The sequence below is a fragment of the Chelmon rostratus genome, chromosome 15 (genome assembly GCF_017976325.1).
Source record: "Chelmon rostratus isolate fCheRos1 chromosome 15, fCheRos1.pri, whole genome shotgun sequence".
NCBI lineage: Eukaryota > Metazoa > Chordata > Actinopteri > Chaetodontiformes > Chaetodontidae > Chelmon > Chelmon rostratus.
The window spans coordinates 21,641,903-21,669,629 of record NC_055672.1 but is presented as its reverse complement, the minus strand read 5'-3'; the positions used below and the strand labels follow the sequence as shown (position 1 = coordinate 21,669,629).

General features: G+C 43.0%; 1 protein-coding gene across 2 annotated transcripts; it reads left to right on the top strand.

Annotated features, from left to right (window-relative positions):
• The first annotated feature begins 1,538 nt into the window (after nt 1–1,538).
• ttc7b (tetratricopeptide repeat domain 7B) lies at nt 1,539–26,088 on the top strand. Of its 2 annotated transcripts, XM_041953840.1 has the most exons (22): nt 1,539–1,704; nt 3,747–3,901; nt 4,054–4,129; nt 4,272–4,364; nt 4,956–5,119; nt 6,307–6,428; nt 7,260–7,338; nt 8,544–8,719; nt 8,941–9,004; nt 9,115–9,252; nt 9,479–9,667; nt 9,848–9,965; nt 10,299–10,356; nt 10,779–10,851; nt 11,064–11,224; nt 11,611–11,727; nt 12,361–12,458; nt 16,099–16,149; nt 19,249–19,389; nt 22,792–22,994; nt 23,561–23,634; nt 24,059–26,088. In XM_041953840.1, exons 1-22 carry the CDS (start codon nt 1,584–1,586, stop codon nt 24,204–24,206), a joined length of 2,619 nt encoding a protein of 872 aa, XP_041809774.1. In that variant the 5' UTR covers nt 1,539–1,583; the 3' UTR covers nt 24,207–26,088. The 2 variants fall into 2 exon arrangements, with proteins under 2 accessions (XP_041809774.1, XP_041809773.1); XM_041953839.1 differs by lacking the exon at nt 16,099–16,149.
• Nucleotides 26,089–27,727: the final 1,639 nt, after the last annotated feature.

Here is a 27,727-nt window from a genome sequence, read left to right as displayed (position 1 = left end):
GCCAGAGTTCTTCAGAATAAAAGCTTTTTGTGCGTCACCCGAGTTGTTTGACAGCAAAAGCCTGCCGTAGTGTTGTACTTGTTGGTAAATGTTCTGCACAACATAGAAACTCTTATCACTTTCCAGCAGAGCTGTGCATATGTCTTTCAGTGAGCTTAGTGTCAATAATCGATGAAACAAGAAACAAATATTAAACCAGTGTTGATGAATGCTGACACATATGACAACTATTAGTGTCCATCTAGAAAAAAATAAAAGTAAATCCATTGATAAATAAATAATCGAATTAGTTAGACATAAGCAGATCAGCAATAAAAAGAATAAAATAATGTTTTCAAAAATGATTATATAAAGTGCTAGAAACCAGTATTACTAAAGTACAATTCTAAGGAACTAGAGTTAACTCTACTTCATTACATTTCAGAGGAACCTCTTTTTTTATTCCTCTACATTTATTTTATAGCTTTGCTGTAATTTATAGTTACTTGGCAGATTAAAAAAAAACAAAACCTGTAATGAACATGGGGGATGCACTTCTGTAAGGTAAATTAAAACAACCACAACCAGCTGCAACGGTAAAATTCCTGAGACTGTATACTTCCTCTAATGCTCATATTCTATACTGCTGTGTACATCAGACAGATAGTCTGTTATGAAATACAATTCATAAATAATGTTAAATATAAAAAATCCATTCTATTGTCCGCTTTTTTATATATCTTTATCCTGTCCACATCACAAATTAAAGATAAAAAATGTCTTTTGAAATACTAGTAATTTAATGGCAGTTATGAGCAAGTCTGTTCTGTACCAATGTTTTTCTCAGCACCTCTGAACTACTTTAAACAATTACCCTTTTTCACAGGAAACATTATGACTTTGCATAGTGGGCAAAGTGCAGATGTTACTAATAACATTAATGATGAATGAACATCCAGAAAGACATGACAGTGTGATAATGGGCTGGTATACAGAGTACCAGGAGCTGAATGGAATTCAGCCATCATTAATGTTATTACTTTCACATGTGCTTTTCCTACTGTACTATGTCAAAATGTCTCCTGTGATAGAGGCCTATTGTGCTGATACTACAAACAGCAAAGATCTTGTAAGAGACATATTGTCTCTTCAGTGAATCAGGAGGAAAGAGGATGCCCTGCTGTCAAGCAGAAAAGTCCAGAGCAAATTTGTGATATACGCTTGAACGCTAGATGTCACTATTTTGCCTCTATAAAACACCTCACTTCTCACTGGGATACAAGATACAAGAGCTATCTCAACCAATAGTGTACAGTTTGCCGGCTAATACAATAAGTTAAACAATGGATGATTTTTATTTTATTTTATTTTATTTTATTTTATTTTATTTTATTTTATTTTATTTTATTTTATTTTATTTTATTTTATTTTATTTTATTTTATTTTATAACTGAAAGTGATATTATCCAACCATTGGACATCAAAACTTTATTTCGAAAAGTAGTAACCGGAAAGTGAGTTTCCTGTATGCGTTGACTTGACACTCACACCACCGAAAGGGATCCTCCTGTGGTGTTTTGGTCCAGTCGAGCCCCCTCACCAAAATGACAGCGAGGAAGTCCGGGTCACGACTGGAGACCGAGATAGAGCGATGCCGTTCAGAGAGTCAGTGGGACAAGATACCCGAGCTGGTGCGACAGCTCTCAGCCAAACTAATATCCAACGGTAAGAGCTGTGCGGGCTTCCCTGCTCGTTCATTCCGCCTGTAAGGCCTCCTCCCTGGTCTGAGTCCTCGGCACTTCCTGACAGCGGCAGCCGATGCTGCGAGTTTTCCAGTTCATGGCAGTTAGCTAGCAAAGGTCAAAGAGAAAGATGTGTTTTTCTACTCTTAATGGATTTTTACCATCTTTTCTAGGCAGTGTGGCGTGCACACCAGCGAGAAACACTGGTTTTAAGATAAGGGGAACTTTGTAGCAGTTAGTATGTGGTGTGTGACAGCTGTGCCCCCCCCTGGCTCGCTCTGCTCTGCCGTCAAGCGGAACTCCATTGAAAGATCTGTTGTTTCTGATCGACTCGTTTGATAAACTAGCCGCATTCTAAACTGGCAGCTTTTTGATTGAGGTTTCGCGTCGCAGTTCGCTCCACTTCGGTTAGCCGTGTGGCTAAGAGCGCATGCTAGCCAGTCAAACTCCCTGCTGATGTTGAGCTACCAGCTGCACTGCTGGCAGTTGAGCAGCATCCTAAAGATGAGTACTCGTCAATGAAAGAGGAAGATTTTACTTTACAAATAGAGCAGCAGCGATTAATCGAGTAGCTGTTAACTATTGAATTCACTGCCATCTGTTTTTTATAATCGTGTAGTTGGGTTTGAGTGCTTTATTTACGATTTTTTTTTTTTTTAATTCTCTGATTCCAGCATCTTGAATGTGAATATTTAGACAAGTAACTGAATATGAATGGCTTGTGGACAAAAGAGATTTTTGGGATGTCCTCTCAATCTTTGGGAAGCACTGATCACTGACATTTTTCACCATTTTCTGATATTTTATCGATAGATGTAGATTAGAACAAATACCTCGGGCAGCGTTCACTTCCTCCTTGTGATCTAAATCAAAGAACACAAACATAAAATCCCACTTATGTATATATGTGATGCATGTAGTTGCCTTACTGACATTTTCATATCATACCCCCATGAAATGAATAAGAGCTACCTTACATGCAAACAGATTTTAAAAAAAAAATACACGTCAACACCATCATATCCCACCGTCCCATGCAATTCTTTACGTTACATTGAAATATCACTCATGGTTGCCCTGATCCAATAGATCGTCCAAACTGACAAATACCCAGATGCTTTCATGATGCACTTGCTCTTCTGCTGCATGTGTGTGTGAGCAACTGGAAATAGTCCAGGCAGACAGCACAGGTTGATTAGCTCCTATTCAGTCCCTGGAATAATGCAACAGAAACATCGATGGATCACTGTAGACTGTGAGCCAGCAAGAATATTGTAATGATTTCATTGATTGTGTTAAAAATCCAATGAGCCAAAATGTGACGTCCGTTGGCTTTCAGTGAAATAACTTCAGGAGGCTTTGAAGTAATGTAGAGCTTTATTTTCCCACTTTTATCATGGTGAGAAGTGTTTCAATGTGTTATTCTCGCGCAGAGTGAATGTGGTTATATTGTAGACTAAATGGAAAAACGTAGAGGAAAAATGCTGTTGTTATGGAATGTAATTTGGCACATGAGAGCTGTGAGCTGTGGCCACCGACTGGGATCAGTAAACGGATTACTGCTTATTTCACCCTTTGAAACACGCACACACACACACAAACAGAGAGTTTAGAAGCTTGTGAAGGCTGTACACATAATTCTTGCTGGTATGTGTGTAAGCACAGCAGTGTTTCTCCATATGTAGATCCAGTCGTTGCAGTGGCAGCAGGGCTGACCACCAGGAAAACCCCTGAAGTGGACACACTGTCATTAGATTGTCCTCGAAGAGTTCTGAAAGAGTGATCTGATTTCTTTTAGTCTGTCTGTGAATTTTAGATCAACCTTCAAACCTTAACACAGTGATCCTGTGATTAATCAGGTATTGTCCTTAGATTAAATATTGATTTATCTTAGATTGGTTGTAAATGATTTAAACTGACATATGAATCAGACTGAGCCTGTTGAAGTGGTGGAGGGATGAGGGCTGTGGACCAGGTCGGTTTCTAGCCACGATTTCGCCAAACATCAGTGTTGTGTGTGTGTAGATGACCTAGGGGAGCTGTTGCTGGGAGAATGCAAGCTTCAGACGTACCTGAAGGAGAACCCCATCAAACAGGGAGCCAGTCCCAGGGGGCCACGACCTAAACTGGTGGAGGTCAGGAAACACCTCACTGCTGCTCTGGACAGAGGAAACCTCAAGGTAACTGTGGACGGAGCGACGGCAGACACACAGTTTCTGTCACTTAACTAAGTGCCACAAAACATGATTCCTGAAAGTTTTCCATAAAAATCTGAGACGTTTTCTCCTTCTAATATTCAGCTTTTTTTAAATTAATATCTTCCATCCTCCAGGCTGATTACCTCCAGGAAGCCAGCCTGTTGATGGCTAAACTGTGCTATGTAGAGGGAGAATACAGAGACGCTTTAGGTAACCCACACACTCCTCCGATTTGGCTCATTTACTCATCATATTTTTTTGTTGATGGTATGATTTTATTCAGCAAAAAGGGCTATTGATCGTATGCATAAAATAACATTTATTAATTGTTATGTATCTGATGTATTGGCAGGTCACTACAGCAGGGTGAACCTGGACGACATGCAGCTGGTGGGAGCTCCTGTGTACAGGCTGTCCATGATAGCAGAGGCTTACGCTACTAAAGGTATAAACACACATACACGCCCAGCTGTCCTGTCACACCTTATATCCCTCTTAACCTCACCTCACCTGCATCAGCCCCGTCTGCCCAAACATCTGCGTTACTGCTTTGCTCCACATGGGGGCAGTGCAGTGTTGTTGCTGATCAACAGCTGTGCTACGACGAAATGCAGAGTCTCACATCAGGCCTCTCTGGTGACCCTTGAGAAATAGATATTCAGTTTGTACTCTCTTGCATGTCATTCTTTTCTTGTTTAATTCATCTGTCTAACAGTCTAATTTGCTTGGACAGATTTGAACTCAAGTAACTGTAGGTTGCCGTTTATAATAGATAAGATATGAATGTGATGACTGGAGATTATTTACTATATGTTGAGGTGCAAAGCAGGTTTGAAAACCAGTCATCAGTAGGAGAAGATGATCACCCCCGTGTTAAAAAGACACCAGACAACTCTACCAAAAATCTGAATTGCATGCTGTGCTAATGGTTTGAAAGGCTAAACTGAATGCCAGACACTGCTAAGTGCCTCATGGCCTTTGTCACTTTGTGTTGATTTTCTGTCACCCTGTGCACTCTCTCCGTCTCGGCCCTCAGGACTGTGTCTAGAGAAGGTCCCCGCCGCCTCTCCGTCCCTATCCAATAAGAACACTGGATCTCCATCGTCCAATAGGAGCACAACAGACCGGGAGCAGGAAATCATCACCTGCTATGAAAAGTCTGGGGACATTGCTCTGCTCTACCTGCAGGAGGCTGAGAAGGTTTGCGTTTGCGGCACTGCCGCGTTTTCGTGTTATGTCATCCGTGTGGTGTCTGATGGTGTGAAATGGGCACACTTGTTCGATGGCTGATCTGTTGCAGTTCTTTCTCACGTGGTGTCACACAAGCGCTCGTCAAATATCTCGTTGGCGCCTCGACTCCCGAGTGCTCTGCCGTCCCCGTGGGTGTGTGATGACTAATCTGCTGACAGTGTGCAAGTTTGACTAATGCATTACAGCCCATGACCGCCAACTGGCAAACAAATCTCTTCCTTGTTACAGGAAGGATACAAATGAAACAGTCCCAACATTAATGTTGTACTAATTTAATGTGAGAAATTTTGTATAAACTCATGTCTGAGTACCACAGAAGGTCTGGTACTATAGTTTACATATAAGGTTTATTGAAAAAGGGCTAAAGTCACTAAGTATGGATGTGATGTGAAATGATGGTGTGTCTAATTTTTTTGACATATCTATACATCACTGTGTTGTTTCAGCTCTAGTAAGGTCACTCAGTCCTTATAAAAATATTAATTTAAATAAAAACTTGATTTATAATCCAACAGAAGTAGCAGAAATTTAGGGCAATAAAGCAATATGCTATCATTAGTGAATAAAAGTGCCTTTTTCATGCAGTCCCACTCACACATCGTGTACTGGCTGCACAGAAATGTGATCGTCTGTATCTAATTTCATGCTTACTTGTCATTTCTCATGCATAATTGAATGAAATTCATTAAATAGGCCTCTTTGGAAATGAAATGCATTGAGCGATCCAATTTGAATTTCGTGAAATCATAACATGATATCAGGCCCGGTGTTTCCCCTGAGAATTTACTGTGAATTTATTGGCTGACAGGTCGCAGCATAGCTGTGGCAATCTATCAATCAGAATTGAGTTATTAACATAAACATTTAGCTGGTTCACAGGCGAAACATCACAGCTGGTTATTTTTAGTTAACCCTGTTTTCCTTGTGTTGGTGGCAGCTGTTCGTCAAATACGAAAGCCAACCCTGTGCTCTGCTCTCATAAATATAGATCAGCTGCAGTGACATATATTGAGAGATTTGTGACCACTCTGCTCTGTATTTGATACGGAGGACATCATTCATTTAGGTTAAGTGGGTTTCATGCAGAACTCTCTGTATGTGTGTGATTTTTTTTTTCTGTATGCCTGTTTCTGCAGGCGTTGTCAGCAGGCATTCAGAACCGCAGCCCAAAGCCCGGCCCGACAGCCCAGGACCTGGAACTGGGCTACTTCCTGGAGACAGGCTTGCAGAGAGCCCACGTCATCCACTTCAAGAACGGGTGAGAGAGGGAATCATGTTGAGGAGGATGGATGGATGGATAGATACAGGAGGTAGATGCTGGAGAGAAGGGAAATCAAGCAGAATCAGTCACTTCAAAACCACAAAACAGATATATTTATGAAAAAAACAAACTTTTAAACAGTTGCCCAAACAAAACCAAGAACAACCCTTTGTGGGCACTTTCCACCCACTTTGCAGTCATCGTGCTACAAAGCTGCTGACAGCTTGATAAAAGCAGGAAAGTGTGAACACAGTTATGTTACATGCACAGAACCGTGGAAAGTCATTCCCACAGCGTTGTTGTTTTTGGCGCAGCAGAGTTTCAGGGCTGTAGCAGCTGCTGAAGACATACCCTTTTAGGACTGAATCTGGATTATTTTCTGTCCTCTGAGCTTTTTTGCCCAGTGCTTGCTCATTGTTTTTGCAGTGGGTCCTCTTCAGTGTCAGGAGAGGGAACTTAAAAGATGTAAACACTGTACATGTGCCCTGTTCATCCACCTGACACATTGCCTGACTGTAATAACCTTTAAAAACTTGTCCTCATTTTTAAGCTGCCAGCATGCAAAATTGCACACATGCAGCATGCAGTGTCAAAAAAATCTGAACAAAGATCAAAGTTCGGAGACACATGAATGAATATGAATGAGAATAACAATGTCGGGATGCAGTTTACTCGCTTTTACAGCGTCATCCTAAGACATCTTGCAAAGCGGTGAGGTTGAAACGTTTGCTAGTGATGCTACTTTTGTGATATCTTGCATTCACACATACACACACTACAGACTCTGACAAGTGTTCCTCTTCCTGTTTCCTCACCACATTGCCATAGCAACCTGACACGAGGCGTGGGTCGGTTTCGGGAGATTCTTCGGGCGATTGAGAACAGAACCACCCAGAGCCTGCGAATGGTGAGGGATGGGCTGGGAGGTTTTTTATGATCGTGTGTGTGCGTGCATGCATGCATGTGTGTGAGTTCGCAGCTAATCTTGCTTTCTACAGGCTAATATTTTTGTGCACATTTATGACTGTATGCTCAAAGACCTCTCATGCTTGCAGTGATACACAATTTTTGAAAAACCTGTTTTATTGACTGCTTTGTTTCATGCCACTTTTGATTTGACCAGGTTTACCCTGTCTGTCCTAGTCTGCCACATTTTCACCTCTCTCGTGGCTCAAAAACTGGCAACAACCCGCAGATTGATTACATGCTTCATATGTTACTATTCTCTAAAGTTAGGCCAAAGATACAAGATGAATTAATCCCACCTTGTATTATCTTCGGTGCCGTCTTGACAGTAAGCCTGGTGGAGATCTGCACTCTTCCAGCTCTGGTCTGAGATTAGGAGATGTTATGCATCACCTCAGACTTCTCCTTTGACTAACTTAAAAGAATAGTTTGACATTTTGACAGAACACTTATTAGCCTTCTGAGCCGCTGGTTGGCTCAGGAGGTCCTCTTTCAGCAGTCTGACACATAACCCCCATGCTTTGGATTTTGTGTTAATTAGTGATCTTTACAGGTGGTGCCAGGAGGATGTTGTTACCACATGACACAGCCAGGTTAGCTCATAGCACCTGTTCCCAGCCTTTATCCTAAGCTAAGCTAACCAGCTGCTGGGGGTAGCTTCATATTTCTGGTATTAATTTTCTCATCTCACTCTCAACAAAAATCATTCATTCAGGATATTTTCCATAATGTCAAACTATTCCTTTAAAAATGTTGCTGCTTTCACACTCATACCCAATTATTTACACTCTGTTTCAATCTGTTTAATCTGAAATTGTCCAAATTGTACAAAAAAATCCTTCCTCAGCATTTGTTTCATCTGTGAGAACAAAGCTAAACTTCAATGCAGATTTAAATCAATGTAGATACAAGCGCACTACCAGCACAAGCAAGTGGACGTGCTATTTGATTTGGTTTGTACATGATGACAAAAGAATCCATATCACAGTCTACACAGGGCTAAAATCGTTAAGATGGATGTTTTCGTATATTAGAAGCAAAGTAAGCCCCAAGTAAAGAGATTGCTGCAGTGTTGGTACCAGAGTGTGTTTGCCAAACGTGTGTGTGTGTTTTTGTGTTTGTGTGTGTGTGCGCACTTGTGTGCAGACCATAGCCAGACAGCTTGCAGAGATCTTGCTCAGAGGAATGTGCGAACAGAGTTACTGGTCCCCTCTAGAAGACCCGCCCACAGTGTCGCCATTGGACGATCCCACACGGCAAGGACACACTCACAGCAAGAACTACAGCCTAAGCCGACGCCCACGGGTGTACTCGGGAGAGAAGTATGTGATACTGTGTGTTTGCTGATGCTAAAGTGGGAATACAGTGGAAACTGGCTGAAAATTAAGCTGTCGCCAGTGTACTTTTTTCTCCAGTCACTCTCTCCACCTTCTCTTTAACGCTTTTTGTTCTCCATTTTTTCCCCCTTTTCTCTTCTCTCATCCTTGTCCAACTGCATCTTTGTGATTCTCCCGGTGCGTTTCCCTCTCTCTCTCTCTCTCAGTCTGTTTTGCCCTCAGGAGAACACAGAGGAAGCTTTGCTGCTGCTGCTCATCAGTGAGTCCATGGTGAGACACAAACACTGTGTGGAAAATATTTCACACCCCTCTCTGAAGCAGCGCATCCTCCAGCCACTCACACACTGTGCCACCTCTACATCTCTGTCCGTGTGTTTCAGGCTAACCGCGACGCAGTGCTGAGCAGAATTCCTGAACACAACAACGATCGTATCATCAGCCTGCAGTCCGCCTCTGTGGTGTACGACCTGCTGACTATAGCTCTGGGCAGGAGAGGGCAGTACGAGATGCTGTCAGAGGTGAGTAATCCCTCTGTGGGCTGCGTGCTCACAATCCTGGTGATGGTGAAAAGTGTTAAAGCCCACACCCATAGTACACCCACATGAAGTATCACTTCATTTCTCTTTCACACTCATTTCTCTTCATGTGTGTTGCAGTCTAATTGGCTTTACAATAGCTGTCGAATGACGCCGATTGATACCCTGATAACACTGGTGAGCTGTGTCCTCTTTCTGACGTCTGCAGTGTTTGGAGAGGGCCATGAAGTTTGCCTTTGAGGAGTTCCACTTGTGGTACCAGCTCGCCCTCTCGCTAATGGCAGCTGGAAAATCAGCGCGTGCCGTTAAGGTCCTTAAAGAGTGCATTCGGCTGAAGCCCGACGAGCCCACTATCCCTCTGCTGGCCGTCAAGCTGTGTATCGGACCTCTGCACTGGGTAAGGACCACCACGCTGACATAAACTCGAACGCAGCTGGTTGTTGAAGCATCTCGGAGACTTTTGGCGAGCTTTTCTCGAGCTACCGCTTTCTGTATACATAAAATCATCTAAGTTTGCCCCCCAAACCTCTTCATTGTTTTTGTCCATTCTCTCTCTGTTATATGTCACGCACTCCAGCTGGATGAGGGGGAGTGCTTTGCAAAGATGGTGATCGACATGGGGGAGAAAGCGGCTGAGTTCAGAGCCAAAGGCTACTTGGCCATCGGGCTGGTTTACAGCCTCAAAGCCACTGATGGTAGGTCTCCGAGTGACACTTTGTTGCTTCTTACTTTTAAAGAATTAGGATTAAGATGCCGGTCGGTGTGGGCTTGAAGTAGAACGTTTGGAGGATTGATTGGCAGTGATTATAACGTTAAAAGCAATAACACCTTAATGTGAAATTTGACAAATACACAAGACAGAGAGTGTGCATTCATATTTTCACACATACACACGTCAAGGCTAAAACCTCTTCTGCATTAGATATTGTTGCATGCCGCCGCCGACTTTTGCACTTCTTGTATTATTAATAGCGTACCTGACTGCATTCTGCCTCTCTCCTTCTGTCCCTGACTCTGCGTCTCTGTAGCGTCGTTGCGAAGCACACAGGAGGAGTACCAGAGGAAAGCTTTGGGAGCCTTCCAGAGGTTGGGACTGAGCCATGGCGCTGTGTCTTTTCTCTTTCGCTCTCCCATTTCCCTCAGAATTATTGTGCCACAGCACAAAATGCTTCACTGCAGTATCAATCTATAATATTTAGCTGTATCGTTTGCACAGTTTGTCATCTGTGTACACAGTGTGTGACATTGAAATAATGCTACAGCATAGCCTCTTGTTTTATGATCTCTCATTCTGCTTAATAATATGCTTTTATCAGTTCCTAATGTGTCTAAATGTTTAAATATCCTGTGGTTTGATTTCTTACATGTTCTATCACTCCGCTGTCTTTGCTACTGCAACGACCCAATTTCCCCCGCAGGGATCTTTAAACTTTAATCTTATTTAACTTTTTATTCAGCATGTCTGAACACACAGACAAAAAAAAAAATCTGTCTCTCTTTCTCTGTAGAGCTCAGAGTCTGTCTCCTACTGACCATCTAGCAGCCTTCTACTTGGCACTGCAGCTTGCTGTGTCCAGACAGGTAACACAGTGTTTAGTAATGACATAAAACAAAATTTTATAGAAATAAATGATAAAAGCAACACGTACATATAAAGGTCCTGGAAGGTTGAGGTGTGGATGCAAGACAGTGAAAGTCAGGTAACATCAGGAAATGACACACCTGTCACCTCACATGGTGCTTTTTGTCCCGACTGTAGTGAAAACCTCTAGTTTGTGTATGTGTGTGTGTAGATCCCAGAGGCGCTAGGCTATGTTCGACAGGCGTTGCAGCTTCAAGGGGATGACGTCCACTCCCTTCATCTGCTGGCCCTGCTGCTCTCTGCTCAGAAACACTACCACGACGCTCTCAACATTATAGAGATGGCTCTGTCCGAGTACCCGGAGAACTTCAAGTAAGACCTACGCACACCGCGGTTTACTCAAAGCACGCACGGACCGTTTCACCGGGCTGATGGTTTTATATCATGCATTTTATATGAAGACGTACACCGTTTCACATAAATAACAAAACACATTTCACCAAGCAGCTAGTCAAATCCTACAATGTACAGTATTAGATCAGATGTTATGAATAAGTGGCTTCATTTAATAATTTAGTAATCACTCCCTTTAACGTTCTGTACTTAGTCCACACAGGAGCAGTGAGGCCTGATTTAACGGTCTGACAGACTGAGGAAATGAAGCGTTCTGCAGCCTGCTCAGCCGAGCCTGTGGGGCTCAGATCTTCTGTTTGATGGCGAAGCTGATGTCATGTTCATGTGTTTGCTGTGTTTCTTAGTCTGCTTTACACCAAGGTGAAGCTGGAGTCGATGTGCAGAGGACCGGAGGAAGCTCTGCTCACCTGCAAACACATGCTACAGATCTGGAAGAGCTTTTACAACCTTACTAACCCCAGGTACACACACACACACACACACACACACGCACACCATGCAAATACTAATCTCGATGCATGTTCAGGTTTCATTCATTCAAACTAACGCTAACGCCAACGAATACTTAATATGTAAATCGGTTGCCAGGAAACTTCTGGAGCACCGTCCAATCAAAAACAATCTGCTCTGTAAACAGGAAATCTCTGTAAGATCTCAAGCTGAGTTTAACTGCCATTAATAAAATTTGGAAAGTCTGTTTTCATTAGTGTATAATCCACCTGAAAATAAGAATAATTGTGTTTTCATTACCTTAAAATGATCTTTTATATCTCCAGAGGGAGCTGACCCTCTTCCACGGAGTCCATCACGTACGAACATGACGTTCATGTTGTCAGTTGATGCATTTAGCTGCACAACAGTTAAACCTGCCAGTCACTGGCTGTATATATGGAGTAACAGCTAATCTCCACATTAGAATCTGTCTGGGTGGTTTTAATTTAATGATGCATAAGTCTCCACTCAGTAAACACTCCTGTCGTAACAAGGCTACGTTTACTTAGCCTGCAGAAACGCTGTAGCTCAGCTTTGTTTTCTGTGTGTGTGTGTGTGTGTGTGTGTATGAGCCCGTGATTAAACGCGTGTGTTTGTGACAGTGATTCCGGGCGTGGCAGCAGTCTGTTGGATCGAGCCATAGCAGACAGACGACAGCTCAACGCCATGACCCTGCCTGACTTCAGCGACCCTGAGACCGGTATGCACTCACACACGCACACACACGAGCTTTTTCGCTGCTACCCAGGAACCCCTGCGACCTCCTCAGTGAAAATAATCCAATTTTGCTCAGTATTTTTCAATACAGACTGAGAAATGATTCATTCCTCTTATCTAATAGTGACCCTATTGCCTTTTTAATCTATTGCCAATGATGAAATAATAATATAGGTCCTCTTGCTTGTTTATGTATTGATTCATTATCCCTCATATCTGTAGATACTGTAGTCTGTAGAGACATCTTCCCCCGTTTGCTTTGTTATTTTTCTATTTTCTCTTGATTTTCTCTTTATTTGTTCTGTTTAATAAGTTGCTGCTGTATCTAGGAGGTATTATGATAAACTTCCAACATGAGAGAATGTTAGAAATATTGTTTCCAGCTTGTAAAACGTGTTTGCAGGTTGAGAACCAGTGACCTGTTTCCTTCCTTTCTTTATTCCTTGATTAATTTCACTCATTTCTGTTTTGTTTCCTTTGTTTGTTTTAGTCTCAGGTTCTTCCTCTTCTCACTCTGGTTCTGAGCTCTCCCCCAACTCCCCGTCCACCATCTCCAACCTCTCCTCCCCACTTTCCTCCCTGCTATCCTCCCCCCTGTCCTCTCCCTTGTCCTCCCCCTTGTCCTCCCCTTCTTCCCCCGTCTTCATCCTCCAGCCGCCTCCTCTCCCTCCACCCAAAAACCCATCCTTCCTCCCTTCTCCTCCTCCTCCACCTCCACCTCCTGCACCTCCTCCTCCTCCTCCTGCGCCCACCAAGCCCAGGACGCACTCCTTTTGCAACCATGTCACTCTCCGCCAGCTCTCCAATTGTAATCCCCCTTCACGTCCTCGTCGGCCTGTAGCATGTTGTGGAGAGTGACCTGAAAGAAAGAATTTGGGAGATTGGCTCATTGATTAACTTGTGTGTTTAGTGATGAGAGGATTCCCAACTTGCCTTTTGCTCCAGTGCTCTGTGTTCAACAGTATGGAGACCAATTTTAGTCCACTACCAAGTAGAAGACTGAGATTAGTAAGTGAAAAATTCAGTACATGAAAAATGGGCTAACTGATGTAACTGGTGCAGGCTGTTATTATTAAACTCCTTCTACACCAGTCAAGTCTCATCTGCAGTGCACTCTCTATGTGGCTGCTCTGCATTTCAGTCACCAAAACAAGTCCTGTAACAGAAGCCCAGACCTCCAGGCAAAAAGGGGCCCCGCCACTGAATAATATAATCACTAGTACTGTTTAAAAAGACCGTAGTATTGTTGTATTTAAACTTCTTATACCTCATGGCGTACCCAACGTTAGCTTAGTATGAAGGTTTTTTTGTTCCCCCTGAGCAGTGAATGTACAATATTTCTCTGGTATGATATCATCAGTATAATATATTGTGGAGACTGTCAGCCTAGAGTTTCTCCAGATAACAGGCAGAGATTTGCTTGCCAGTCAGAGGCACTGCTGCAGTCTGCAGCTGCCAGAGCTGAACAGAGTAGGCAGAATATTGATAAAACACCCACATCAGGATCTCCACACCCAACCTGGTGTAACTGGCCTTTACTACCAGTTCACAGCAGAGAGACAAGAGGCCACGCAAGGCAGTAATCCACACAGTAATCTGCCAAACGACAACATCCGCATCACCACGGTACCAAGCACAGCACACACTGCAGATCTGACTTAATCAATGAACGAGGTTTTATTCAAGCAAGCAACAAAAGCACTCACTGTCAACAGTTGTAGTGCAGTATGAATAAAATCAGCAGTATTGCTGGTTTATCCCTTCTTGCTGACATTAGCGGAGCAGTTTTGCAGCCACAAATCCAAAACGCCAAGTGTCGCCATTACTGTCACAGTTTTTTTTCTTTCTTGCTCGCCTAGGCCTGGTTTTCTCAAAGATGCCAGTTCAATCCAAAAAAAACTAAATACAAGTTAATGTTCAGTTTTAGATGTGCATCCTTCACTGTTTCATTTAGCTCATTCCTCTGAAAACCAGACAGAAGAACACACATGAAGACTGACAGAAAGCCTCTCTGCTTTAATGCATCCAGAACCTTTAGGTCTATCGTTTTCCAGCACTGTTGCCCTCATAGACTGTAGCACAGTGGAACCAAGTATCCCCGGTATTCTGCAACTTCTATAACCTACTCCTTTATGGAAAACTAAATGAATATACATTTTTCAAAAATCATTTCAGTAAGTTTATTAAGACATAATTTAATTTAAGTTTAAATGAACAAATCCACCAAAATAGCAAAGTGAGAAAACAGCCACCAGACAGACAGCCCTGTAGAATAGAGTTTAGTACAGGAGAGCAGACAAATATCACAGGACATCGCTGCAGTGTTAGCTTGGAGCACTGGAGCGAACAGTCCGTCAGACACCTGCAGACCATTTTGGGAATTTTCTCATCTTTGACAACCAATGAGCTGATGGTCCGACAACTTGACTTGCTGCCTCTGTGACCGATCCCTGAGACTGCTGACGAGGTGAATCTTGAATTCGAATGGTCGTCCAAACCTCACGAGCATGGACAAGGAGTTTAAAACTAAGCTGACTAACCATTAGGGGGTGATGGATGCGCTTCTCGGTCGCCAACAGCTCCCTGACCTGCTGTAAATCTGCGCATGTTAACGCGTAAGACGGACACTTTGGGTGTGGATAAGGGTGCAGTTGAGCCTTGATGGACCTGCTGCAGTTGCTTCGCGTTATTGCGACTTACTCGAGGTCTCAGGTGAACTTACTGAAAGTCCACACACTCACAGCTGATGCAGCTAGGAGTTAGATATCAGCTGGATTCTTTCTTGATCTTACAGAAACGTTTTTTTTCTTACATATTACAGCTTTAATGTGTCTTCGCGTTCTTCCCTGGCCATTTGTCTCTTGTTTTTGTTACTGTTTTGCATCCTCCTCCTTTCTCTCTCTGTCTCTGTGAAGATTTGTCATTTGAGCCAATGTTAATTTGTCTCCTCTCCCAGTTCCAACCTTATGTTGTCTTTCCTTGTTGCCATCTCTTCTACTAATGATGTTTGTACTGGAAAAAATAATGGTTGTTATTTGGATAAATTATTTAGCCGCATTAAAAAAACCCAATTATTTGTTTCTCCAGAACATGATTTTTCTCAGTCAGCCTGAGAGCAGTGACATTATTTAAAACCGTGACAATAAGTCCATCACAAGTTAAAGATTGTATGCTGCTTTGATGAGTGAGCACTTAGTTGTGTGCATTGATAGTCAGTTAAAAAGCTCTGTGACTGGGCTAAAATGCTAAATAGATGTAATGTTACTCTGCACTGTGCCTCATTTTCAACCTAAAAAGAGTCACTCACCACAAAGTTGTCACAAGTTACAAAGCAGAGGAAGATGAGCCTTGTTGGTGCTTTTAGTTTAATTACATTTTATGGCCATTACTACTACAGATTACAGCGTAGAAAAGGCACAAGTGGGAGCAGCGTGTCTCATGCGAGGTGGTCTAAAGGGCTGCTATGAAGAATGAAGTCCTCACTGTACTCCGCAGTCCTCCTTTTGGGATCAGCGTTCTTTTTCTGTCGTAATTATTTGGAAATTTCTTCTCTGCCTCTTCCTCGCTTTCAATCATTAACAGTCGTCTTTTCTGTTTTTTTCCCCATCCCTCCGTTTTTCAAGGCGGCCTTCAGGACGCTAACACTCTTGGTTTTTCCTCCATGTTTTCTGTTTGTAAGTAGCCATCTAACCTCCATCTGACCTCCCTTTTTTCATCCATCGTTCTGTCCACCCTTTGGTCCCGGTCGGCCATCCTTTTCCTGACGAGATATGTATGATATCTGTACGAAGCAAATACGTACATATATCCACTGCTTCAACGTGATGTCTGCAGCCAGTTACCAGGAGAATTCTACTTTTTATCCTGTTGGTGATACAACATATGGAATACAATACAAAACAATACAATTAAAGGAATACAATGACTTGAAGGAATACCTCTCCAGAAACAGTGTTGTGCACACACGCTGCTCGCACAGTGTCAGAATAAAGCCATGTGAAAGTACCCCGGAAACAACTTTGGATTTTGCTGGAAATCTTCGGAATCATTTACACGATGGCCTACACAAAGAGGGTGGCGAACGAACCGCATCTGACATGTTTATCCTTTTCAGTAAAGCAAAAGAGAGCGCTAATGATACAGAGCGGTGCCAGAGAGGAGAGGAAGGAGCTGCTTCCTGCTCGCAGAGCTAATCATCTGTGAAATGCAGCTGTGATATTCACAGATGCTAATACTAACAGTACGGCTGGCATGAGACTGAATTGTTTGCAGTAGTTTTTACCAATGTGTCACCAGTATGTTGCCGTAATGGAAAGCTATTGTGGAAAGGTTTTATGAAGGAATAAATGATAAGATAAGAAGTCCAGAGGAGAATCTATAATGATACAGATAATAATCTATGTGCATCGATTATCAAGATTAAGTTGGTGTGTTTCCGTTTATATGAACACTCGAGCACACTGTGAACTGTTCTTCTTGCTGTTGTTAAAATGGGCCTTTCGCTGGAAGCACAGAGGGGAAATGCACACTCACCAGCCTCTGTTGGGGTGATAAGGGGTATTTCTTCTTGGAAGTCAGCGTATTCCTTTAATTCAGCGAGCAGCTTTAGTGCATGTGTTGCTGTGTGAATTGTCCACGTTTTAGGCACAAGCCACTGCAGGAAGCTTCCACAGTAACCTGTCAACTTGTTTCTACGTATTTAAAACAAGATTTTTTTTATCCAATGGCTCAAGACTTATTTTTATCTTCATTTTGGACAAATATCCAGTTGATAGGCTGAGTTGATTATTAAGGGCACAAAATGGTTTAAGTGAAAGCAATCCATATGAAAATCTACAGTTCCGCTTGTTGGACTGACTGTCGGTGATTGATTCTTCTACCGTCAAGGCCCTGTGCCTTCCTGTCTGTATGAGATGTAGGCGTTGCGCTGGATGGTGAGACCAGTGTATTCAGGAAGGGGAAATGAGGGATGTACTGGGAGATACATGGAGTGATTGATGAAAAGGCTGCGACTAGCAGAGAGGTTTGTTAAACCTTTGGGTGAGATTAGTTTGTTTCGATGTCACTTCATGGAACACTACAGTTTGTTTCAACATGCTGTAACATGTCTGAATGGGCTGTAGTAGGGTGGGGCTGCCGCATGCTGCCATCTAACACATGACTTCTTACATATTCCCCTTGATTTGTGTGTGAGAGACATTCCCCTAAATCCACTTATCACACACAGAGCTGTAATACTCGAATGTTCTCTTTTTATCCCGATCTCGCTCTTCTGTTACACATGGGTATTCACACGTGAATAACAGTGGCGTGCACAGACTTTTTGAAGGGCAGGGGCGGAAAGGAAAAAAAGGGCACATATAGTGTGTACTCGCCACTGAAGGGGGCACTTTAACACGCGTTTTGGACCCCAGGGGGCACTTTAGAGCACGTTTTGGCGTCCAAGAGGGCACTTTAGAGTGCGCTTTGGTGTCCAAGAGGGCACTTCAGCGCGCGTTTTGGCTCCCAGGAGGTGCTTTAGCACGTGTTTTGGCCCCCAGGGGGCACTTTAGAGCACGTTTTGGCATCCAAGAGGGCACTTTAGAGTGCGTTTTGGCTCCCAGGGTGCACTTTAGAGTGCGTTTTGGCATCCAAGAGGGCACTTTAGAGCGCGTTTTGGCTCCCAGGGGGCACTTTAGCGCGTGTTTTGGCTCCAAAAAGGGCACTTAAGCGTGCGTTTTTCAAAAACTGGGCCCCCTCCAAGAGGGCACTTTAACAAGCGTTTTGGCTCCCAGGGGGCACTTTAGAGCACGGGTTGGCATCCAAGAGGGCACTTTAGCGCGCGTTTTGGCGTCCAAGAGGGCACTTTAGCGCGCGTTTTGGCGTCCAAGAGGGCACTTTAGAGCGCGTTTTGGCGTCCAAGAGGGCACTTTAGCGTGCGTTTTGGCTCCCAGGGGGCACTTTAGCACGTGTTTTGGAGACCAAGAGGGCATTTTAGAGCGTGTTTTGGCCCCCAGGGGGCACTTTAGCGCATGTTTTGGCTCCCAAAAGGGCACTTAAGCGTGTGTTTTTCAAAAACTGGGCCCCCCCTGCCCCCCCCAACAATCTGTAATGTTAAAACACAGAATTAGATTAAATAAATGAAACATTAAATTGCACAAACAGTGACATTGAAAAGATCAGACACAAAGAACGTACACACACTAGACGATGTGTGCTTCATGGAATATTGCAAGGATATGATAATAGGTGGAAAACATGTGAGTTGAGAACACGGACATCATTATGTTTTGCTTTCACCGAGCCGCAGTGTGCGTCTGCAGTCCCATGTGGTGGCCATTTTGCGTCCCTGTAATAATCTGATGTCATTTAAACGCAGAGACAAAATCAGACACACACTCCTCTCAAATACTAATCAGCAGAGTGCAGATTGGTGCAGTGTTTATGCATGGTGGCTCAGAAACTAATTCATTTTGACCTGGTTAATCCAGGGTCATAACACTGTGTGTTGCAGCGTGTCGAGTGCTGTGGACTGATTAAAGGCTTTAGTGCAGGAACAGGAAACTGTGTGCCACTGTGGGCCCACAATCTCAAGCTTTTTCACTGCAACCAAACAACTCCAGATTTCATTGTTCCTTCTTCTTCTCTCTGAAGCCGTGGGAATCAGTGAAGCCTGTTGTTGTGTTTGGTTGGGTTAAAATCCTGCATTGTGGCACATGGCTGCCTAACGCTGCTGTAGTAGTAAGCCGGTGCCCGGAGGAGACAGGTTTGATGGTGTCATTCTCTCCCTCCAGGTTCGGTTCATGCTACGTCAATAGCAGCCAGTCGTGTGGAGCAGGCTCTGTCTGAGGTGGCTTCCTCCCTACAGAGCAGCGCCCCCAAGCAGGGACCCCTGCACCCCTGGATGACCCTGGCTCAGATCTGGCTGCATGCAGGTATGCACACATACATGAGCAGTCCATACGCAAAGTTACAGCAGGTAAAGGTGCTGGGCTGATGTTTTTGCTTTAAAATGAGATTTTAGTACAAGATGAGATAATGCCTCGACGCCGTAAACCTTAGTCTAAGTCTGAGGTTAGATTACTAAATAAAACACATAATAAATACTTTCCTGTTACGCCTCTGGTCATGTTTGTAGACACATCCGTCAACAGACTTGTAAACACACCGTGGGTCCTCTAATGCCTTGTTGACTCGATTAGCTGGTAGGAAGTTACTGTAGCTCATATTTCTTAATGTTAGCAAGTAGTAGCCTCAGCGGAAATTAGAGTGACTAGACCATTCCATCACAATGACTTAAATCTGTTTTAAATATGTTTTTTTTACAGGAAATTACGTTGTTACAGACAATGTACCAAATAGAATCAACTATATACAGGGGGTGCAGAATTATTAGGCAAGTTGTATTTTTGAAGATTAATTTTATTATTGAACAACAATTATGTTCTCAATCAACCCAAAAGACGCATAATATCAAAGCTGAATATTTCTGGAAGTTGGAGTGGGGCTTTTTTAGTTTGGGCTTAGGAGGCTTAGTGTGTGTGCAGGTAACTTCTACTGTGCAGAATCAATAGGCAACTTAATAAAAACCAAATATATACCCATCTCACTTATTTATTTTCACCAGGTAAACCAATATAACAACTGAGAATATACAAATAAACATTTCTGACATTCAAAAAACAAAACAAAATCAATTCAGTGACCAATATAGCCACCTTTCTGTACGAGGACACTCAAAAGCCTTCCATCCATAGATTCTGTCAATTTCTTGATCTGTTCATGATCAACATTGCACGCAGCTGCAACCACAGCCTCCCAGACACTGTTCAGAGAGGTGTACTGTTTTCCCTCCCTGTAAATCTCACGTTTTATGAGGGACCACAGGTTCTCTATGGGGTTCAGATCAGGTGAACAAGGGGGCCATGTCATTAATTTTTCTTCTTTTAGACCTTTACTGGCCAGCCACGCTGTGGTGTATTTGGATGCATGTGATGGAGCATTGTCCTGCATGAAAATCATGGTCTTCTTGAAAGATGCCGACTTCTTCCTGTACCACTGCTTGAAGAAGGTGTCTTCCAGAAACTGGCAGTAGGACTGGGAGTTGAGTTTGACTCCATCCTCAACCCTAAAAAGGTCCCACAAGCTCATCTTTAATGATACCAGCCCATACCAGTACCCCACCTCCACCTTGCTGGCGTCTGAGTCGGAGTGGAGTTCTCTGCCCTTTACTGATCCAGCCACAGGCCCATCCATCTGGCCCATCAAGACTCACTCTCATTTCATCAGACCATAAAACCTTAGAAAAATCAGTCTTAAGATATTTCTTGGCCCAGTCTTGACGTTTTATTTTGTGTTTCTTGTTCAATGGTGGTCGTTTTCGGGCAGTCCTTACCTTGGCCATGTCCCTGAGTATTGCACACCTTGTGCTTTTTGACACTCCAGTAACGTTGCAGCTCTGAAATATGGCAAAACTGGTGGCAAATGGCATCTTTGCAGCTTCACACTTGATTTTCCTCAATTCACGGGCAGTTATTTTGCGCCTTTTTGTTCAACGCGCTTCTTGCGACCCTGTTGGCTATTGCCATGAAACGCTTGATTGTTCTGTGATCGCGCCTCAAAAGCTTGCTAATTTCAAGACTGCTGCATCCCTCTGCAAGACATCTCACAATTTTAGACTTTTCAGAGTCCGTCAAATCTCTCTTCTGACCCATTTTGCCAAAGGAAAGCAAGTTTCCCAATAATTATGCACACCTGATATAGGGTGTTGATGCCATTAGACCACACCCCTTCTCATCACACAGATGCACATCACCTGATATACTTAGTTGGTAGTAGGCTTTCAACCCTAAACAGCTTGGAGTAGGACAGCATGCATAAAAAGGATGGTGGTCAAAATACTCATCTGCCTAATAATTCTGCACACTGTGTATATATATGTACATTATATACAAAAAGGGTATAAAAATAAAGTCACCTTTAGAAGGATGGCTCAGTTTCTTAATGGAAAATTTGTGACATGCATGTGGGAGGATATGTATAATAGAATACAGTACTGTTTGTACTGTTGCACAGTAGAAAATATGGAAACAGTAGAAATAATATATAAGCACAGTAAACAAAAGTCATATTGCGCAGGATATTTGCACGAATGTAATGTTTATGCAAATGTTAAACATAAATAACACAGTAGTGCAAAACAGTAGGTTTGTGATGTGATGAGTCAGGAAGGGGTCACAAGGTCAAAAGGCTGGGGGCCACTGGTTCAGAGGATTGCATGGTACACAATCTCAAAGGAAACTCTAATTAAACATTCAGCTGGTAGTGCTGTGTACTCCAAACTAAAGCAAAGTGGTGAGGTCACACAGTTAAAATGCAAGTTTGCAGCTTGATTGTCCACAGTGTGGGGCACCATCAAACACTGAAATGCGTCATCCCCTTTAACTTTATATATTCCCCCATTACGGCGCACGTAATCTTCCTCCTAGCGTCAGACAAACAGACTTGAAGTTGCAGTGTGCTGGCATTAGCTCGTCGGGCCGTGTGTAACAGCGGTTTGATGATCTTTGCAATCACACCAGATTAGATTTGCTTTGGAGTGCACTGGAGCCCTGATTCTCATTTCTACATCTCCAGCCGACGCAACTTGTAGACACAATCATAAGCCGGAGAGTATCCATAAACAGATGCAGGCAGCACACACACACACACACACAGACAGAGGTTATTTGTGCTCCTGTTTATCTTTCCAGCCGCTTCCTGTCAGAGGTGGTCATTTCCAGCTTGGCGACACAGCTAATATAATCATCCAATCACAGGACAGACAGGCAGACCGCTCAAACTCATTTCCTCCGTCTGTCTCACTCTTTGTTTGTATCTTTCTGTCCTCATCGCAGCAGTACACAGAATCCATTAGGCGACCTTGATAACTGAAAATGTTTTTCTTCCTGATGCAATTTGTGGGAGAAAAACTGAGCTGTGCTTTCTCACTCACTTTTCTGCTCCTTCCTTTTTGCAGTTTAAAATGTTTCATTCCAAACACAGCGAGCTTTCTTAAATCGTCTTGCTTAAAAACAAGGACTGCAAATTTGTAGACCACCAATCCAAATTTTTGATTTTAATACATCAGGTCAGTTTAAAAGATTGGAAAGTGTTACTCGTGATGGGGCAGCATCCTCTTTGTACCTGTGTGCAGTCTCAATGTAATGAGATATTGGCTGTTATCCCCTTTGTAGACAGCAATAATACCAAGCTAGCAGTTGATTCAACAGAGATAATGATGTTTGAAACTCCACATTCGAATAAAACAGTCCTCCCTGTCTGTCCCTCTCCGTCAGCTGAGGTCTACACCGGCATGTCGAAGCCGGCCGAGGCCTCGGCCTGCACGCAGGAGGCTGCCAACCTCTTCCCCACGTCCCATAATGTGCTGTACATGAGGGGGCAGATAGCTGAGCTGAGGGGCAACATGGATGAGGCCAAACGCTGGTATGAAGAGGCCCTGTCCATCAACCCGACGCATGTCAAGACCATGCAGAGACTGGTAATACACAGAACACACACGCATACACACTCTCAGACTTGGATGCTCTCCTTCTGCTCCGTCCTTGTGTTTGGTCTCTTGAGAACATAACAAATCTTGTCCTCTGCAGCGTCCATACAGCCCGAGGGTTTGTGTGTCGTACGTAATTAGCTAAAGTCCTCTGGGACAGCTCCATTAGACCTGGAGAGAGGGAACAGTGTGTCCTTGTTTGGTCTCTGTACACTCTGTATGTAAAGGGCCATCCCAGACTAGTTAGTGTGGACTCTAAAGTGGATGTGGATGGATGGTTTGCATCAGTTCTGACTCCAACTTCCCCAAATGAATAAATAAATTCATGTAAGCCAGATCCAGAATGCAGTGTGTACATTTAAAAACACGACAAAAAGTCCCAAAAAAGTGTCTCTAAATTCCAACAAGCATCATCACCACCAGTATGACTGCTGTAAACTAAAGGAAAATGCACAGCAGTCTACATTCATCACGACACGCTAACAGACTAAAAGCCTGATAATGCTCTTCCTCTCTATCTTCATCTTCCTCTGCCACCCTCTTTCTGTTGTGTTCAGGGTCTGATTCTTCACCAGCTGCAGCGCTACAGTCTGTCTGAAAAGGTCCTGAGGGACGCTGTGCAGGTCAACAGGTGTGTGTGTGTGTGTGTGTGTTTGCCAGTACATTGTACTTGATTTGTTGTATTTTGAGGTACTCACTACAATATTTTTTTTCTCTTTCCTCTCATGTCTCCTCCTCCTTCCTATTTCCTTCTCTCCTGGCTCCATCCTTTTGGTCCTATTTCCTCATTTCCTGTTTCCTACTCTCTTCTCCATCCCTACTGTTTCCATGTATCCTCTCTCCTCCCCCATTTCCCTCTCTCCACTTTTATTCTCTTTCCTCTCCTCCCGCTGTCCTCTTCTCCCCTTCTCTCTTTGCTTCCCTTTTCTCTCTCATTACCTCCCTTTTTCCCCTCCTCTTTATCCACCGCCTTCTGTCTCATCATATTTTCTCCTGTTTCCCTTCCTCTCCTCTCCTCTCCTCTCCTCTCCTCTCCTCTCCTCTCCTCTCCTCAGCACGGCTCACGATGTGTGGAATAGCCTGGGTGAGGTCTTGCAGGCTCAGGGAAACGCTGCCGCTGCCACAGAGTGCTTCCTCACCGCCTTGGAGCTGGAGGCCAGCAGCCCCATCCTGCCCTTCACCATCATACCCAGAGCACTATGAAACACACACCGTCAGAGTTATAGCCTCAGTACTGTAGCACAGTGGCACAAACGATGGACCTGCAAGCTGCACACGCCCCATACACACATAGCATGCCTGCATGCCACTTACACAGGGTTTTACTGCCATACCCTCAGATACAAATACAAATAGTATGCACGCACATACACACACGCTTCCCCCCGCTCGCCCACCCTACCCACAATGCCTTGCTGTGGCTGTGACCCCTGACTGCGTGTGTGAGGGCACGTGTCTGCGTGCCAGCGTGTGTCAGTCTGCACTTTTCACGTGCCTGTCTGTGTCTGTGCATGTGCACCCATGTCTGTGTATGTGTGCCAACATGTTACCTGTGCGTATTTGTGTCCGGTTGTGTGTGATTTGTAGTATGCTGTGTGTGCGTTTGTTGTTTTGTCCCATTCAAAGTTGTAAATAAGACTCAGTTGGAGGTCCTACTCTGTTGTTACTAGCATTCAGAAGCCTAAGAGTTTACATTTTGTTTACATGTTATGCAGTCCCAAAAAAAAATCCCACACGCACACACACACAGTTTAAATTTCCTTTCACACACTGAGGGTAAATCTAGCAAATTTGACAGAAAATACATCACGGGCAGGTAAACACTTTTAATAATGTCTCCTTTGTAAGCCAAATGTTACTGATAATCACACACACGCACATGTTCACTTGCTGTGTGGCTGGCTCAGGATAGTCAGATCTTTAAGAAGCATTGATTGACCTGATAAACACATCTCTGAGAAATCTATCAGTAAAGTCTAAATGCCAAAACACAGGCTGCATTTACACACACAGGAGATCAGATTGGAGAGTGCTGATGTCCAAGCGATGGCTGCCGATTGTTTTTTTTTCCTACATTTCCAAATTAAAGCGTGTTGTATCTCATTGTACAGCCTTTACGTGCTCCTTTGCTGAACCATATTTCCATGACATTCTATCATCATACAAATCTCATATGTGCATTATTATTCAGTTTCCCCATGGAAGGTCTGAAGCTAAAGGAATAGTTCAATATTCCTTGTTAGGTTCGATGATGTCTGTGCGGTAAATATAAAGCGACGTCCAGCGGCCTGTTGGCTTACCTCAGCAAAAAACAGGAAACATCGGGAAACAGCTAGTGTGACAAAATCCACATGTTGGATTTCTGTGGAGGTGGAACCAGTCTCTCTGCTAAGCTAAGCTAACCAGCTGCTAACTCAAGCTTCATACTTACTGTACAGATCTGAGCATGGTGTCAACCCCCCGCTGTGCCATTTCCATGTTAATATTTGTAAATTTTTTTTAATTCTTGAAGATCTGTTTGAAAAACCTACATTTATTTTAGCATGAGTAGCTGCAGTCATAATCGCTGGACACACACAAGAGTGCTACCTACAAAAAGTCAAGGAGAAACACAATAATATTGCAGTGAGCCAGTTAAGTTTAATGCAAATGGGTGTAGAGCTGGAGCTCCTACATGACGTTTAGATTATAACACATTGAAGGGGAGGAATCTGTTACACACACTGTCTCAAAAGCCTGATTTTCTGCTGTGTGTCAATGCAACCAGTGATTGTGTTGTCTTTGTGTCCTGTTACAGTCATGTTCAATACAACTAGATGAATATAGTTTTTTTTTTTTTTTCCATTTGATTTTTGCCTATAAATACAAAGGATTATTGTTGTATATTTGATTGTTCCAAGTGTATTATTATTGTTCTTATTTTAGAAAGTAAATTATAATTCTATTTTCTGGAGAGTGTTACTGAGAGGCTGCTGGAGGAATAAGAGGATGAACTCATTCAGTCAGTGAGTCATTGAGTCCTTTGTGCTGTAAGTGAATGACTGAAATTTAGGATGATTATAATGACGAAAGCTAATTAAAGCAGTTCAAAACAGGTTGGACCTCTTGTCTGTTATTGAGTTTGATATATTTATTTATATTCTCATAATTTCTGTTCTCATGACAAAAGCATATTGACCTCAAGGCTTGATATTTTTGTGTGTCTGTGTGTGGCTTTCCCTCTGGCTGTGACCCCGGGGCCAGCCGTGTGTGTTACTTTCTCAGGTGTGTGTCTGTCAGTGGATAGGTGTGTTCTCCTTTGTGCGTTTTTTATTAGAGGATCACAGTGCTGATGGGCTTTGTCCCAGAGTGTCAGGAAGCCTCACGTCACACACACACACACCACAGCCCCCCTGCTACTGAGTTCCCTGCTAGATTCTCAGGTATCAGTAACAGTTTGTCCTGCTTAAAGGTCATGGCCTCAGCTGAGATGGACTGTTTATGGGGCGATATTGCTCTTTTGATTGCATGTTCATTATACATTTGATAGCCTTACACTGTAAATTTAACCATATGCTGAGGTCTTCCAGCTCCCATTTAAAACACATAGAATCAAACAGGTTGACACCAGGTTTTCTTCCTGTGTAAAGGTGGAACGTAACTTGTTTTTTTCTTATCTTTTATTTTTACATTTGATTCAGATAATCCAGTGGCTTTTTAAATTTCAGAGGTCGGAGAATTCATCCATTTTCCCATTTTCCATAGAGGGACATTTAATGCTGCAGTTTCCTGAATGAATCAAATTTGGAGATATGTGGATTCCAGATTATAATTCGTTCATTTATTTGGAAACATGAAAATCCAGAAGTATTTACTTATGAATCATATGGTACCCGACTGTATTTTAACCTCCCCAGCAGTAAGGAGGTAGTCAGAATACACGTTAACACAATCTGAACACATTCTTCACCATCACACAGTATTTTAATGTTGTGATACTTTGATAGAAGGTGCTTGAGTATTTCTTCCTGAAATTCTTCCTCTTGAATATTTTCATTTTGTCACTGTAAAATAACAGGAGGAAACGTCAGTGTTTATAAAGGCTGCTCGTCAAGGCTGATGTGTATTTTATAATAAAGTAATAACTGTGACTGTGCATGTTGCTTACTAACATGAGAACAACAGACACAAAATATTCAGATCTGGCATCTGCAATGATTTTTATTAACATGAATTAATTTGGATGGAAAAGATAAAAGGGGAAATAGAGAGACAAAATGACTATATATATATATATATATATATATACTGCATATTTGCCCCATACGATACTGTAATACCTGCACTCACACAGTTGTTCCTCACTCCGTTCTTCAGGCTGTCAAATAAAAAACTGAAATATTTATGTGGGTGAAAGCTGGAACCAGGAGTGGGGGGTTGTGTGTGGCCTGTGTGTGAGTGTGTGTATGTGTGTAAATGTGTGTGAGATGAATTTGAGGCAAATTTGAGAAAGAGTCTTCTGGATTGGAAACCCTGTTAATAACGTTGGAGTGGCAGCTCACTAATAGCGAGCAATGAGCGGCAAGATGTATTAATACTCTTCAGACAGTTACATAACTACAGCTGATAACTGTGTGTGTGTGTGTGTTACATGGACGAAACTAACACCTCCTTCACTTCTCCATCTGTCTGGCTTCTTATCGATGCCACAATCACAATCATCACCTACATTTCCTATATTCTAG

Coding starts and splice junctions, on each gene's coding strand:
- ttc7b (XM_041953840.1), top strand. CDS start 1,584: ATGACAGCGAGGAAGTCCGGGTCACGACTGGAGACCGAGATAGAGCGA. Junction 4,365..4,955: donor AGAGGCTTACGCTACTAAAG/GTATAAACACAC, acceptor CTCGGCCCTCAG/GACTGTGTCTAGAGAAGGTC. Junction 7,339..8,543: donor CCACCCAGAGCCTGCGAATG/GTGAGGGATGGG, acceptor ACTTGTGTGCAG/ACCATAGCCAGACAGCTTGC.